Source organism: Lagenorhynchus albirostris, chromosome 3 (assembly GCF_949774975.1).
Source record: "Lagenorhynchus albirostris chromosome 3, mLagAlb1.1, whole genome shotgun sequence".
In the NCBI taxonomy this organism is placed as follows: domain Eukaryota; kingdom Metazoa; phylum Chordata; class Mammalia; order Artiodactyla; family Delphinidae; genus Lagenorhynchus; species Lagenorhynchus albirostris.
Window position 1 is genome coordinate 66,621,419 of NC_083097.1, and position 18,166 is coordinate 66,639,584.

Below are 18,166 nucleotides of genomic sequence, written 5' to 3' on the forward strand. Positions count from 1 at the left end.
CTAATTATCAAAATAATCAAGGAATAAAAAATGTTAAACAATTTGATCCTCTACTTCTGTATGTCATCAAACCACCAGAATGACTTACCTTATCTTTTCTTTGCTTTTCATCCTGGTATACTGTCCAGTGTTCTCCATCATTGCTGTAAGCTAGTTTGTAGGAGCCTACAAATTGCACATGACCAAAATCTTTAGCTCCTTGTGTAATAATGCCAGTCACTTTGGTAGGGACCAGAAGATCCACCTACAAAAAGGAAAAGTCATAATTCAAATGCCACGATAGAGTCCATTATAAATTTGCAATTCTTTTGAACTCAGGAGATTAAGAAATACATATGCTAAAGCCAAAAACCCACTTGATTATTTGTATTTTGAAATAGAAGACTGAGTCTATTATTGGCTTGTGATTTTGATTATGCCACTGGGCAAACCTGGCTGAAAATTTGAACAACCATTTTGGGCATTTTAAAATAAAGTGGTGGTCTTTTCAGTCTACCAATCAATTTTATATTAAACTGACTCATCTAGCATGTGGTTTTTGTGTAATTGAGATAGTACAGAACTGGCAAGGCTGATCTTCTTGAGACTGATCATCATCTCCCAGAGTCTGTGCTTATAAATCAATTTTCTGACTTTATTGGTCAATTTTATAGTAATAAAAATTATAGCTGTGTACATATCAGGAACAAAAAAATTTGATGTTTCCTAATTAAGCATTAAAAAGTCAACCCGGTTTCCATGAATTTTAATCAGTTCATTTATATATAATTGAGTAATAGTAATCATTGGCCAATGAAAATCATCTTTCAGAAAACTACAACCCTAAAACTGTTGAGGAGGAAGTCAAGTATTCTTCAAAAATGAGAGAGAATTAAAATATGCATCCATGACTTGTGGGATCTGTGCTCACAATGTGCTCATTGTTGCAATATATATATTAAAGGGCATAAGACCCACAGTGATTTAGTAAGCATTAAATTCATCAACTGCAACACTGAAATGCAAAAGATAGGAATGATTTTCATCAAAGAAGAATACATAACATTGAATAGTTTAGTATTTCCCCTCTTTGTTCTCTAACTCATGCATCTTTTCTTATATCTTATGACGCTAATTAAAAGAAAAATTATAGGAAACTTTGTTTTCCATGTGGACAATTCTTATTAAGACCTTTACCATTTGTTGTACTAATGTTCCTTGATCTATAGCTTCCTCTCTCCTCCCACAATAGCCACCTACTTCTTCCTACTTCCTATGACTAAGTGCGCTGCTACATCCTTGATCTTATCATCTTCAACTGTCATGATCTCATGTGTGACCTTAGTGGCTTTCAACCACTATGACCTTTCGTTTCTATTTCAGGTTCTCCATCCTGAGAGATGTTTGTAGCTACAAATAGACACTCATGGGTCAGATGCAGGCCATCAATGAGAAGAGGGGTCTAGGGAGACTGCATTGAATAGACCATATTAAGTGACATAGATGCTCATCAATAAAGATATGAAAAAGTTCCCAATGTTTCATGGCATAGGATTATATTTCTTAAAAATTCACATGGGCTTTTTGCCCTCTTTTTGTAACATTCATCAAAGACATTAGGCTCAAGCTGGACAATGGATTAAGACAGAAAACCACCCTTAATACTTTATTAAAACATTGTAGAAAGTTTATAAAAAATTATAAAATATAGTGTTGTTACTACTTTCCAAACATGTATTATGTCACTTAAAATATCTTGCGTGTCCAGCGGCAATGCAGGATGGCAAAATTATGATATCCTGGGAAGGAAACTGTTGCTGCCTCACATAATGCTAAATGCTTTGTGGTATGTCTTCAGTGACTCCTCTTAATACTCTTTTCTGGTAGGATATCATCTCCACTTTAGAGGGAACAGTTGCTAGGGAGGTAACATAACATGACATGTGACACAAAGATCAATAGTCAGTAAAGGGAGGATCCCAGATTCAAATCCATGTCTTTCTGATTCAAAGTTCCGCATATGGATTCTCACTCAATGATTTCTTCCCATTCTTTGTGACTATTTCAGAAATTTCTGAAGAATCTCAAAGCTTTCTCACCACACTCATCAAACGTATAGCCACTCTAAGCTCCAAACAAAAGCAATCCAGGCTTTACAATATTATGAGAGCCCTGTCTTTAAACATGAATTTCCTCTCTGTTCTTTAGCTGTCTGGGCTTAAAAATATGGATTGCTGTTGCTGTACTAAATCCAAATCTAATTGCGCAGAAACGTCTAGGCCTAGCCACTGGTCTTCAAAGTGCTCTTAATGTTGCTGACACTCAATAAATGGAAAAAAAGTCTTACAGTACTCTGAGTCACTGTGTTGTCATCAAGGCTGTAAACATACAGGAACTCAAACTGACACCAAGAATACCTCCAGTGGATTCTTCAGTGCCTAAATGTCTATAAGTCCTAAGCTAAGATGATGCAGTGAGGAGTCTTGGAGCATCTCTCTTTCAGTGGCGTTTCTTAAAGTCAGGGTTTCCTGCTGGGTGGAGATGTTTTCTCCTTAAGTTGTGTGTCTTGGCTCTTTCTAACAGATCTGTTTTTCTCCCACTTTAACAGCTCCCATTCTCCAGCTTTTTTTTTTTTGATCCAGAAATGTTTTTCTTTTTTGTTCCAGTTAAGTCAACTCCTCGATTTAAATAGTCAGCAATCTGTTTCAAGCTGGATTTGGTCCTAAAATTTGCTACATTATAAACTTAGAACACCAGGCCTAAGCAAGCCTTCTTTCAGTATAAAAATAATCAGCATCCCACACTTAACATGAGGTTGTTACAACAGGGATGTACAGATCTCACTCTGCAACACACTGGAAGGACACATCACTCTCATGTTCATCATGCAGGATGATCCCAGAAAAGCCCACTCTTCTGGACCTATGCCTACCCCTGGCCCAGGACCACTCTGTCCTCTTGCAGATTTTCTGAGTTAAAGTTATACTGCAAATATGATTCTGCTATTTTAGACCCTCATATCCCAAGGTTTGGCTCAGATAGAGCAGGTTATTTAGGGCACTAAGCTGGGACATGGGTAGACATTTGGCTTAATGCACTGCACTTCATGTCAGGATCTGTATTGAAAGTAGCTAACATGTAACTGCCCTCAATAAAGGTTTTTCTGGATTAAGCTGGAGCTACTTCCGAAGTATGTTCTGCAGACAAAACCAACCCGTGGCTAAGGATGCTGCAGTGTATCACAGCAGAAAATGCTAGCTGCTTTCCTCTTGTTTTTCTACGTGGCATTACTGGTGAAGGAAACATCATCATAGTTGTACCAACAATTTTTATTGGGAAGGCAACTAGTTAAAAATCCTCTCCAATCTTCAGGAATGTGATTGTGAAAGCCAGCCTATTCTAGTAGAGCTGAATGGTCTGGGTTCACAAACTGGCTATACCCTTACTAGCTATATGCCTTTGGGCAAGCTACTTTACCTCTCTACAGCTCAATATCCTCATTTGAAAAAATAAGAATAGTCCCTTTATTAGGATTTTAAGGATATTATGAGGATAAGATGAGTTAACATATAAGTGTGTAAAACAATATATAGGAGTATTAAAACTCTGTTAACAATAAAACAATAAATAAATCTGGGGGAAGAATCTAATATTGGTCTCAGAGTATCTTTTAGAAACATAAATATGGAAACAGGGAAATCGGGTGGCCAGATTGTCCTAGAAGCAACTTCTTGATCATAGCATATTTTGGCCACCTTCTCAGGACGTACACAAAGTCAGTCATTTCATCTTTACTGAAAGTAGAGAAAATATTGAGTAAAATTCACATTTATGCGTGAAATGGTTAATTAAGAATATAATTAATTTTATGGAATGTTGTGCATCTCTATTTAAATATTAAGATTATATTACAAGAGGGAAATGGTCTCACTCTTTGCAGATGACATGATAGTATACATAGAAGATCCTAAAGATGCTATCAGAAAACTACTAGAGCCCATCAATGAACTAAGTAAAGTTGCAGGATACAAAAGTAATACACAGAAATTTGTTGCATTTCTATATACTAACAACCAAAGATCAGAAAGAGAAATTAAGGAAACAATCCCATTTACCATCGCATCAAAAAGAATAAAATACTTAGGAATAAACCTACTTAAGGAGGTAAAAGACCTGTACTCTGAAAACTATAAGATGCTGATGAAAGAAATTGAAGATGACACAAACAGATGAAAAGATATACCATGTTCTTGGATTGGAAGAATCAATATTGTGAAAATGACTCTACTCCCCAATAAAATCTACATATGCAATGCAATCCCTATCAAATTACCAATGGCATCTTTCACAGACTTAGACCAAAAAATTTTGTGTGGAAACAGAAAAGACCCCATATAGCCAAAGCAATCCTAAGAAAGAAAAATGGAGCTGGAGTAATCAGGCTCCCTGACTTCAGACTATACTACAAAGCTACAGTCATCAAAACAGTGTGGTACTGGCAGAGAAAGAGAAATATAGATCAATGGAACAGGACAGAAGGCCCAGAAATAAACCCAGGCACCTATGGTCAATTAATCTACAACAAAGGAGGCAAGAATATACAGTGGAGCAGAGACAGTCTCTTCAATAAGTGGTGCTGGGAAAACTGGACAGCTACATGTAAAAGAATGAAATTAGAATATTCTCTAACACCTTACACAAAAATAAACTCAAAATGGATTAAAGACCTAAATGTAAAAGTGGATACTACAAAATTCTTAGAGGAAAACACAGGCAGAACACTCTTTGAAATAAACTGCAGCAATATCTTCTTTGATCCGTTTCCTAGAGTATGAAAATAAAAACAAAAATAAACAAATGGGACCTAATTAAACTTAAAAGCTTTTGCACACCAAAGGAAACCATAAACAAAATGAAAGGACAACCCACAGAATGGGAGAAAATATTTGCAAATGATGCGACCAAAAAGTGCTTAATCTCCAAAATATATAAACAGCTCATGCAGTTCAATATCAAAACAACAAACACCAAGTCAAAACAATGGGCAGAAGAGCTAAATAGACATTTCTCCAAAGAAGACATACAGATGGCCAAAAAGCACATGAAAAGACGCTCAACATAGCTAATTGTCAGAGAGATGTGAATCAAAAATACAATGAGGTATCACCTCACATTGGTCAGAATGCCCATCATCAAAATGTCTTCAAATAATAAATGCTGGACAGGGTTTGGAGAAAAAGGAAACATCCTACACTGTTGGTGGGAATGTAAATTGGTACAGTCACTACGGAGAACAGTATTGAGTGTTCCTTAAAAAACTGAAAATAGAGTTACCATATGATCCATCAATCCCACTCCTGGGTATATCTGGAGAAAACTCCAATTTGAAAAGATACATGCACCCCAATGTTCAGGGCAGCATTATTTAAAATAGCCAAGACATGGAAGCAACATAAATGTCCACTGATAGAGAAATGAATAAAGATGTGGTACATATATACAATGGAATATTACTCAACCATAAAAAAGAGTGAAATAATGCCATTTGCAGTAACATGGGTGGACCTGGAGATTATCATACTAAATGGAGTAAGTCAGACAAAGACAAATGTCTTATGATATCACTTATATGTGAAATCCAAAAGAAATGATACAAAGGAACTTATTTATGAAACAAACAGACTCACAGACTTCAAAACAAACTTATGGTTATCAAAGCAGAAAGGTGGGGGGAGGGATAAATTAGGAGTTTGGGATTAACATATACACACTACTATATATAAAATAGATAATCAGCAAGGACCTACTATATAGCACAGGGAACTCTACTCAATATTCTGTAAAAACCTATATAGGCAACGAATCTGAGAAAGAATGGATATATGTATATTTATAACTGAATCACTTTGTGGTACACCTGAAACTAACACACCATCGTAAATCAACTATACTACAATATAAAATAAAAATTAAATTAAAAAATATTAAGAGAAAATTAGACTCCAAATTAAAGTGGGTGATTTGTTTTCCTTTAATTATAAGAGTGAAAAAAGAAGGATCTATATAGAAAGAGGCTTAAATGATATATAAGTAAAGAAAAAAGTATTGCATGAGTGTTATGTAGGAATATACCTTTATTTTGTTGTAAAACATCCTACAATGTTTTAGCAAAGCATACATATTTTTAGAGTGTCTAGCTTAGAAAAACAGTGTAGAAAAACTAAGAGCATTTGTTTGAAAAAGGTCAAGATGAACTACATTTCAGATTATCTGCATAACACCCTGACAGATGGCTCCATGGGAGGAGACAAGGCAGACCAAGGAAAGTCTGCTGATTTTCATGGAGATGTTCTTAAAGGGGTGAAAAAAATGAAAAGTGAAATGAATAGGTGTTTAAAAAAAGTGAACAAAAAGACCAAAGAGATTTATCACAGAAATATGGTGCTCTGCTGCATCTACAATGCTCTAGTTTTTGCTTTTATGTTATATCAGTTATTTTGGATTATATATTTTATAACTTCAAGGAGCTTTGTAAAATTAACTCATTAAGCAGAAATAACTTTGAAGCTAATATAATTATCTATATTTAATAATTAAATTATAGGCAAAATATTTAGACTTTTTGGTTTCAATATAGAAGTTTTTACCTTAACATTACATAAAAAAAATTCTATATAATCGTAGCTACATTTAAAGCACATAAAGGCATACTTTGTTTTACTGCATTTCCCAAATATTGCGTTTCTTATGTAGTGAAGGTTTGTGGTAACCCTGTGTTGAGCAAGTCTATCGCACCATTTCTCCAACAGCACTTGCTCACTTTGTGTTTCTGTGTCACATTTTGGTACTTGCAATATTTCAAACTTTTCATTGTTTTATTTGTTATGGTGATCTGTGATCAGTGATCTTTGATGTTACTATTATGACTCACTAAAGTCTCAGAAGATGAGTATTTTTTAGCAATATTTTTTAACTAAGGTATGTCATGTTATATTTTTAGACATAATGCCATCACACGCTTAATAGACTACAGTATATAAACATAACTTTTATATGCACTGGAAAACAGAAAAATTCACGTGACTTGCTTTATTGCACAGGTCTGGAATTGATCCCACAATATCTCCAAGGTATGCCTGTAATTAACTATACTTGACATTTGGACAACATTTATGGTTATCAGATACTGGTCACACTTTTACTCCATATTTGCAGGCTAACTAGTCAATGTGATCAACTTATGATGAAATATTATCCAGTCCTTGTATCTCATACAATTTAGTAGCTCTAAGGTTATGGATTTAGAATCCTTAAAATACTATCGAGGCCTCATAATACACTCATTCCAGCACCCATGATTGCATTCCTCCTCTTACTAAAAACAGTTTTAGCTTCCAATAATATTTAAAAAAACATTTAATAAAGCAACTGCTTTTCCCATATTGCATTTTAAAATTATAAACGCTAGTACAAAAAATATATACTATAAAATAACCTTTCAAAGAGAGAGGGAATGTTCTGTTTTATTGATGTTTTCTAGTGTGCCTTTTACATGTAAAACCAAGCATGATACATGTTTGATGCCATGAACAAACTTTTTATGCTCAGGAGCGTGTTTTGCAGCATATCAGACATATTGTAGACATTCCAAATATCCAGGAATCATCTGCCCTGGATTCAAAATTGAGATCATTCCATATTTAACAATTATCTACAATTATAACATAAACAACTGCATATGTCAATCTGAGCTGCACCCCATGATTGCTGTCAGCTCATGACTATGAACTTTTTAAAAGAGTTTGTTTAGAGTCATGCAGGTAGTTCAACTGCTTATCTTAACTAAGGATGGGATGCAGCATAATTATGAATATTTTATATTGTTATTTTAATAATCTTTCTCAATATAAAATACATGCTAAGAATAAAAATTGAGAAATACAGAGAATATTAAAAAACAGCTCTGTCTTACCATCAGATACAATGATTTTCATACCCCTTAAATGTGGATATTTTAGACAAATTTGTTATATTTGGCATTTGAACAATATTATTGGTTACCAGGTGTTGGTTGCACTTTAGTCCACATTTGCAGGTCAATTTATTCCTTTTTTTTCTTAATATTTCACTAGTAATTCTCTAAGTCAATAAACTATTTTTAAGACTTTTTTTTATCCTAACAAGTCATTTCAAGAGTTTATCACAATCATTTATTTACTGTAAAACATTTGTTCCTCCCTGTATCCTTAAATTTTAATTAAAATTAAAACTTTCATAAAATCCTAGTCCTTTCATTTGGCCACATAATCTCATTTATTGGGTTGGGCAAAAAGTTCGTTTGGGTTTTTCCATAACATCTTATGGAAAAATCCAAATGAACTTTTTGGCTAACCCAATACATAGGATAAATTAATAGAATTTGGTCAGAGAATATGGAAAATAGGTTTATTGCCTAAACATAAAAGTAATAAACAGTTGTGATTATTTCAGATGGTATGAAGAGATATAAGGAATCCAGATAAAATAACCAAAACTCTATTATCTAGAGTTAATTCTTGTTGACCTCTTAATATTCATATTTGCAGATATTTCCTATTCCCATATATCTATCTTCATGAAAATAAGTTCACAGTATGAATGTGGTTTTGTAATTTGCATGTGTATATTTTTATATCTAAATAATAATACTTTGTAATGGCTGTGTAACAGTCTCACAGATACAGGGAAGTGTGCTCAAAAGGTTTTCTGGTCTTATATTTTAAAATGTTGCTTCTGCTTCTTTTAATGTCTCCCACTAGAAGGTCAATTATCCAAAGACTAGCTCTTTACTTCTAATTTTTCCTATTTATAATATTTTCTCACTCATCATTTAAAAATATTATTCTCCTTTGTATTTTCAGAGTTTCTTCACTTTATCCTCAATATTATGGATTTAAAAAAATAAATTTATTTATTTATTTTTGGCTGCATTGGGTCTTCATTGCTGCACATGGTTTCCTCTAGTTGCAGTGAGCGGGGGCTACTCTTTGTTGCAGTGCATTGGTTTCTCATTGCTGTGGCTTCTCTTGCTGCTGAGCTCAGGCTCTAGGCACACAGGCTCAGTAGTTGTGGCTCACAGGCTCTAGAGTGCAGGCTCAGTTGTTGTGGCGCATGGGCTTAGTTGCTCCGCGACATGTGGGATCTTCCTGGACCAGGGCTTGAACCCGTGTCCCCTTCATTGGCAGGCAGATTCTTAACCACTGCACCACCGGGGAAGCCCTGCATTTTATTTTTTTTTGTGGTACACAGGCCTCTCACTGTTGTGGCCTCTCCCGTTGCAGAGCACAGGCTCTGGATGCACAGGCTCAGCGGCCATGGCTCACGGGCCCAGCCGCTCCGCAGCATGTGGGATCTTCCCGGACCGGGGCACGAACCCGTGTCCCCTGCATCAGCAGGCAGACTCTCAACCACTGCGCCACCAGGGAAGCCCTGCATTTTATTTTTGATAATGGAATTTCCACTGCTAATTTTTTTAATTTCCTTGCAATACATAATTTAAGATCCCTCCCTCATCATCTCAACTTTGGTCTCATTCTATTACTCAAGGAAAAAATATCTTTATATATATTCTACTAATCATTTGTTTCTGTAAAAATTTTCTACTTTTACAGTTTTCATCATAGCTTTTGAGTAATTTCTATCCTTTTCTTGTTCTGCATATTAAAAAATAAGCCTGATATAATCTTGTATTATTTTCCCTTACTTGAACAGAGAGAGAATAGTCCTGGTGTTTGGCAGCACACTGGTCATAAGCATTCCCCATTGTCTCTCACCATCTATCAGGCTGTTTTATGAATTCTTACTGACATTCAGATATAAACACTGCCAAAGGTCTTATTAACAAGGTCTAGCAGACATTTAGGCAGTATAGCTTAGCTGGTCTGAAGGATGAACCTCTCCTACTCTTGCTGTTTATCCTCTACATACAGGAAGGATAACCTATTTTCTTGATAATACAAAATCCAAAGCATTCTCCTATCACAAGTAAAATCACAGTGGCAGGCAACTTTGTCCCTGTTGTTCACTGTGCACCTGGCATACACAAGGTATTTCAATAAGTATACAATGAATGAATGGCTTCATATTTTAGGATTCAGTGAGCTAACATGTAGCCAACATGTACTCTATTCCACTTTTCCAGGTTTGCATTATGGGGTAAATGGGTGTGATGGGACATTGGGAAGTAGAGTGCTGACCACAGCTTGCAGTCTCTGGCTGTGGTAAAGTGACCTCAGGTCCCTCGGTCCACAGGGCAGCCTCTGGGTCTTGGCCACCCCTGTTCTGACTCAGATGTTGGAATCCTCACACTGTAGTTACAGGAAACTCTGCTCAGAGCCTGGAAAGTCACCGACTGGCTTATATTTGTATGCATACTGTATGGATGATGGTAAGGGAATCAAAGGTTGCGGCAGTCAAAATTGAGAAGTTGAATGTAATAAAATAATGTAAGTGATTTCCTGGTAAGCTCAACATAGGAACATTTAAAATCAGGTCTGCTTTTGCAGCTCTAGAGGAACCTTCCAAATGTAGTTCTCACAAAAAGGTTTGAGAAAATTCATTCAGGCTTCACTAAAACTCTCTATGTAAAAATAGTTCTAAATGAAAGTCCAACTATGAGGATTTTCTCACTAAATCTCAAAGAAATTTAAAAGATAAAAACAAAGAAATTGAAGACCACACAAACAGGTTTAAAGATATACCATGTTCTTGATTGGAAGAATCAATATTGCCAAAATGACCATAGTACCCAAGGCAATCTACAAATTTAATGTAATCTCTATCAAATTACCAATTGCATTTTTCACAGAACTAGAACAAATAATTTTAAAAGTTGTATGGAAACACAAATGACCCCAAATAGCCAAAACAGTTTTGAGAAGGAAGAACAGAGCTGGAGGAATTATGCACCCTGATTTCAGATTATACTACAAAGCTACAGTGATCAAAACAGTATGGTACTGGCACAAAAACAGACACATAGATCAACAGAACAGGATAGAGAGCCCAGAAATAAACCCATGCACTTATGATCAATTGTGGTCAATTAACCTATGACAAAGGAGGCAAGAATATACAATGGAGAAAGGACAGTCTCTTCAATAAGCGGTGCTAGGAAAACTGGACAGCTACTTGTAAAAGAATGAAATTAGAACATTCTCTAAAACCCCATGCAAAAATCAACTCAAGGGACTTCCCTGGTGGTCCAGTGGTAAAGAATCTGCCTTCCAATGCAGGGGATGCAGGTTTGATCCCTGGTCGGGGAACTAAGATCCCACATGCCGTGGGGCAACTAAGCCCACGTGCCACAACTACTGAGCTCCTGCTCCTCAACTAGAGAGCCCTCATGCTGCAACTAAGACCTGGCACAGCCAAAAAAATAAATAAATTAAAAAAAAAATCAACTCAAAATGGACTAAAGACCTACATGTAAGACTGGATACTATTAAACTCCTAGAGGAAAACATAGGAAGAACAGTCTTTGACATAAATCACAGCAACAGTTTTTTGGATCCCTCTCCTAGAGTAAAGGAAATAAAAGCAAAAATAAGCAAATGGGACCTAATTAAACTTGAAAGCTTTTGCACAGAAAAAGAAACCACAAATAAAACAAAAAGACAACCTACGGAATGGGAGAAAAATACTTGCAAATGATGCACCCAACAAGGGATTAATTTCGAAAATATACAAACAGCTCATACAGCTCAATATCAAAAACCAAACAACCCAATCAACAAATGGGCAGAACAACTAAACAGACATTTTTCCAAAGAAGACATACAGATGGCCAATATGCACATGAAAAGATGCTCAACATCGCTAATTGTTAGAGAAATATGAATCAAAACTACAATGAAGTACCACCTCATAACAGTCAGAATGGCCATCATCAAGAAGTCTACAAATAATAAATACCAGAGAGGGTATGGAGAAAAGGGAACACTCCCACACCATTGATGGGAGTGTAAGTTGGTGGTGAACAGTATGGAAGTTCCTTAAAAAACCAGAGTTACCATATGATCCAGCAATCCCACTTCTGGGCATATATCTGAAAAAGACAAAAACTCTAATTTGAAAAGATACATGCACCCCAATGTTCATAGTGGCACTATTTACAATAGTCAAGACATGGAAGCAACCTAAATGTCCACTGACAGATGAATGGATAAAGAAGATGTGGTGTATATATAGAATGGAATATTATTCAGCCATAAAAAAGAATGAAATAATGCCATTTGCAGCAACATGGATGGACCTAGAGATTATCATACTAAGTGAAGTTAGACAGAGACAAATGTCATATGATATCACTTATATGTGGAGTCTAAAAAGAATGATACAAATGAACTTATTTATAAAACAGAAACAGACACACACAGAAAACAAACTTATGGTTACCAAAGGGAAAAGGGAGGGGGGTGGGATAAATTGGGAATTTGGGATTAACATATACACACTACTGTATATAAAATAGATAAACAACAAGGGCCTACTATATAGCACAGGGAATTATATTCAATATCTTATAATAACTTATAATGGAAAAGAAACTGAAAAAGCATATATACATATATATATGTAAATATATATATATATATAAAACTGAATCAACTTACTGTACACCTGAAACATTGTAAATCAACTATACTTAAAGTAAAAAAATATAAAAACAACCAAAATTATAAACATTTAGAGTTAATAAAATACTATTATAAGGATTTAATCTAATGCCCTTATATTTACTTAAATCGTGATATATAAAGAGAAATTAAAATAACTTGATTTTTTGCTTTTTAATGAGCAGATTTTTGTAATATTCTATACAAATTTTGTTTTGAAAAAATATTCTCAAACAATTATAGTTACAAGTAACTAAAACTGACATCAAATTAACAGGTAAGCTATTACCCAATTTCTCGAAAACCTATATCAGAAACACTAAAACATATGTGAAGAAAAATATGAAACTTAGAAAATTTTTAGGGAAAAGAATCATACTTTTCTCATTAGGCTACTAAAAGTGATTTTCTGCTGAGTACATCAAAAATAAGATCACCCTGAGAAAGTAGAACTAACTTATCTTCTTTACCTTTCAAGCCTGATTTTGATTAGGCTGGGAACTTTGATTTATTCCACAAACAATAATTCAGGGTGGTGACTAATTGAATTAGTCTGTAATTGATAGAGTAATTATTAATAGGTTAATGGAGACTTAATACAAGTCTTTGATCAAACAGCATGATAATATCCAATAAATGTTATTTAGGTACTTTATTATAGCAGTGACAAAGCCCACATGAAGTAGAAAACAAAGAAAATTACTGGTAAATTTATGCATATAATTTAGAAAATAATAATACAACTTTTAAGTAGGAATTGAAATAGTTTTTTATTTAGTGGTTTTGAAAGCACAGTGAGAGGAGAGCCTACGTAGAAACTGTCAGCATCTCTTTGTAAAGCTAAAGATTCATTGAACTGGCATGCACTTCAGTAGCCAGAATTTGATTGGTTGTTGACTTGAAAGAGCTGCTGACAACTACTTCACTGAATAATAAGTTTATCAAAAGCATCTGTGTTTTGTATAACCATTATATATCTTATAGACTGACATTTACAAGCACAAAACATCTACACACAAATATGTATGTCAATACGCATATTTACATAAATCTTGTTCTGTGACAAATAAATGAAAATCATGAGAACTCTCAAAAGAAAACATCCACAGCATACAGTATACTGCAACGGCAAATCACATTGCATATCTTAAATATTTAGAGGCCCATGAAAGGTAGGAAAGTTGACAAGAACGCACAACGTATTTTTATGTACCATGCTTGCTTGAAGGAGCTGCGCATTTTATGTTGATATAAAGCTTTGCAATTCCCACAATTTGTAAATCATCTGTAGAGTCCTGTACATCATTTTGTTTCATCAGATCATGCGAGCCTTAATTCTAGATTTTTCAGTCTTAACTGGACCTGTGCATGTTTTATCGTGATTGATTTTTAGGCTAAAACAACAATGTAAAGAAACCTAGATGTAATTTTTCTACCCTTGTCCTTGCAAAAGAAAGTAGAAAGGGGCATGGCCTCTCAGGAATCAGAATGGTTTGGGAAAATGGACCATCAATGTCAACAGTTGAAAAACAGCCCATTAGCACATTGCTCTGAAGTGATTGGAAAGGAAAGGGTGGGACATGGCTCATCAGGAAGAGAACTGACTGCAGATTACAGGGTTAAGAGCCACTGACACAGAAAGTGGACTGCCTTAAAGGGCTACTTATTAAAAAAATCTTTTGTCCAGAGTGTACATATAGTATGGATAACAAGGATACAAATTATTTTCATTCAAATACATAGTAACACTGTCAGCATTTTATTTGTATAAGAAGGACAAGCCCGACTCTGGTGGAAATGGCAGGCAGGCAGGGCTATCTAGCTCATCAAAACTCCAGTCACCACAAATTATAACTGTCATCTTTGAGAGCCTCATTAGAAGCCACAGTTAGAGCCCCTCATTGAATATGCATAAAGCCAACATGTTTTATTTCTTTATATTTATTTATGGTAAAATGTCTTATCTATATTCCTCACCGTTATTGACATTAATTTCCATTTGTTTTGCACCCAAGTGGAAATAAGGAACAGCTTATTTGAAATAAGCTGAACTTGAAATCCCAGTCTCATCAAGATTTTCCTTTAGGTCCCAATATTAATCTCCTATTTATTCTCCTTAACACCATATCCAAGGTCTTTTGAGCTTATTACGTGGAAAAATATAAAACTGGGTGCTGAATGCTGATAAAATCTGAATAGTATCTGATGAACATATTTTAATTAAGCCCCGCAGTACAATATGACCTGGATATATCTTTAATGAAGGCCCCAATAGGTATATGCCTAACAGTTATAATGATATGGTTCAAGTATAGGGTATACAACTTTCAAAAAATATGTTTTTTTCATTTTATTTTATTCATATTTTTATACAGCAGCTTCTTATTATCCATTTTCTACATATTAGTGTATATATGTCAATCCCAATCTCCCAATTCATCACACAAAAAATATGTTCTTCCTGATTGCATGTGAACAAGATGCTCACGCTCTCCTTCTTTCTAGAAGTGGCACTTTATTTAAGGGACTCTCGTATATATTCCTGTCTCAGAACAAGGGTTCATTTCTTTGTGCAGTCAGCTCCAAACAATCTCATATTTTTAAAATCACATTCTTTAACTCTAAAACTATTCATGCACTATATTTTCTATTACTGTAAAATAGCTTATAAACCCAGTGTTAAATTAGGTATGGAATTAATAAATCACTTGAAACAAACTCATTTTATTAAACGTACTTATTTTTTTTGCATATGTGTTCAAGATTTTTAAAACTCTCCAAGTTATACCTCACTTCACTGAAGGCCCAGTTATAGATTTAAGTGAAGAATTTCATGAGACATCCCCCAGTGGCTGAACATCTTTGCAATAACTATCTTTGATATCCCATCTGAGACTTCAGGTGCAAAGCTTCTGACATTTTAAACATAATTTGAAAAAAAAAAAGTGAAAAACAAAAAATTGAGGTATAACTCCCTTTTATTTGATATAAGTGCTTAAGGATCCTGAAATCCAAAGATATTTTAATGAAATTCAAACACTGATTTAAAGAAAAGAGGTATCATGTAGAAATTATTAGATAGAATAACACTAAATGTATAATTTTAGAAAGTTATTTACAGTGGAACCAGTCAGCAGGGAAGTATAAAAACAAAAGTTAAAAAAAGGTTCATCCTCAACCAGCTCACAAGATTTGTCTCTTATCTTGTGGCTTGTCATACCTAAACAGCTTATTTTGACATGTTTTTCCCATCACGGAAAAATCTGGTACATTTCAAGAAATGCTGAAATACCTGTTAGTTTATAAATCAGAAAATAAGCTTTGACACATCTATATGGTAAACAGAATCACTATTTGCCCAACACAAATGACTTCTCCAAGTCTCCCTTTAGGGGACACTTAGGACAGAGCCCACAAATATAATCTACTACCTTTTAAATGGTTCTAGGTACTTTTGCCATAAGTATCTTTGCTGTAGACATCTTTGCTGCAGACATTTCTACCACATAACTAATTGGCTGTAAGGCAATTTTGCCATAAAAGATAAAACTAACTAAAAAGAGGGACATTAAAAAGGACATAAAAATAAAACAATAAAAAAATAAAAAGGACAAACACTATGCATAAAAATGAGTAACAAAATTAAAAAGACTTTATTATGAAATAGAAAATAATTGAACATATTTAAAATGTGTGTAGTTTCATAGCAATACTGTGCAAGTAACAGATTTTTTTTTGTGGGTTGTACCTATGCACTTATCTTGCAAGTTTTTCATTCATAGTTATCTTTTTTTTTCTTGCTTGTTGATTTGTCTCTTTATTGGGCATCACACTTGTTTCCTTTTTGCTAAAACTTCTTCCTTCATTAAGAGAGGTATCTGTTTCCAAATACTAGGATGCATATTTGTATCTGACCTTTGTATCCTATTGTGAAAGCCTCTATACTGTTGTTGGTTCTTGACATACTGTTATATGTCCATTGATAGATGTTCCAAAGTCCTGTGGGAAATGTGGTCAGTCAACTCTGTACCTTCCAGGCCCTTGGCCTAGGCCTCCTACTCCAATGCAAAGTGTTTCAAAATAAGGAACCAACTCCTGGGGCAAATCATCCTCATCTGTCAGCTTGATAAAGCCACCCACAACGTCACTGCCTGGAAGAAACACTAACGCATTTCGACCAGTTGAAACCAAACTGTCAAATCCAAAACTGTCAACCAGTTATTTTATCTTTCATAGCAAATTGTCTCACGGCTAATTATTTATGCTGTGAAAATGTGGCAAAAATGCTTATAGCAAAGATGTTTAGGACAAAAAAACTAATGGCAAACATACCAGATATGCTTTTTAATACCCTGTATTCTGAAAAAGTGTGGCCTTATAATGCATTGTCTCCAGTCCCTTTGTAGAGAAACACTTTCTTTAACAAGTTACAGCAAGTGACAAAAACGATCAGGTAGAGAGTATGCTTTAGGAGCAACACACGTCACTATTGTTGGGGAGACTGAAAGTTAAATTGTGAAGAAGCATTCTGAAATAACATATTCTCTTGAAAACTTTCAGGTCACAACAACATCATGTATTTTCAAGATGGATTCACTTTGTTATATAGCAGAAACTAACACACCACTGTAAAGCAGTTATGCTCCAATAAAGATGTTAAACAAAACAAAACAAAACAGTATGGCTGACTTAAAAATTGCTTCAAAATTTAAAAGGCTAGATCTCATGTTAAGTGCTCTTACCATAATAAAATTTTAAAAATTTAAAGTAAAAAAAAAAAGAAGTAACCCAACAATAAAAATCCAGACATTAAAAGAATGTGTCTAACATTTCTGCACTGAGAATGCTTTTTGATATTGTTTTTTAAAGAGATATTTTATTAGATTAAGGACTTTCCCTTCTATTGTTTGTTTCTGAATTTAAAAATTATGAACAGGTGTTGAATATTATTAAATTATATGTCTATTCATATTGAGATGATTATATAGATTTCTCCTTCAATTCATTAATACATACTGAACAGCCACAAACCCAAGCAACCCAAGCACTATAAACTGCCAATCCCTATGTGGGTGTCTTCCACTGTCTTTCTGCTTCTCTGAACCAAGGTTATTCAATCTTACATTTCCCATTACTTCCTTGCTTTTTCAAGCACAGTTTTATTAGATATGAAAGGACCTCTAAATAATATTTAGTTTTCAGTGTTTATAAAATTCATAAAAAATGACATATAGTAATCTTTTGGGACTTGCCTTTTTCATTCAATATTATATTACTAAGATTTATCTATATGTTTATAAAGCATATTTATTTTAACAACTGTGTAATTTTCCATGTGCACATATAAGACAATATATTTACCTATTCTACTGATATGAGTATTTGATTATTTCCAGTTTTATCTTTTAAAATCAATGTTATGAGACTCACAGATATAGACAACAGACTAGTGGTTACCAGTGGGGAGAGAGCCGGGAGGGGAAATACAGGGAGTGGCAGGTACAATCTATTGGGTATAAAATAGGCTACAA

The 18,166-nt window shown here is 34.4% G+C and overlaps 1 protein-coding gene across 2 annotated transcripts in view; it reads right to left on the bottom strand.

Annotated features, from left to right (window-relative positions):
• Positions 1 to 18,166, bottom strand: part of EDIL3 (EGF like repeats and discoidin domains 3) — a 431,555-nt gene that overhangs the window by 43,873 nt on the left and 369,516 nt on the right. For both annotated transcript variants that reach the window (XR_009539865.1, XM_060146146.1), the window contains exon 9: positions 89 to 244. Coding sequence is in view for 1 of the 2 variants with exons in the window: in XM_060146146.1 (XP_060002129.1) it covers positions 89 to 244 (156 nt within the window). In the remaining variant the exon portion in view is untranslated. The remainder of the gene's footprint in view (positions 1 to 88; positions 245 to 18,166) is intronic.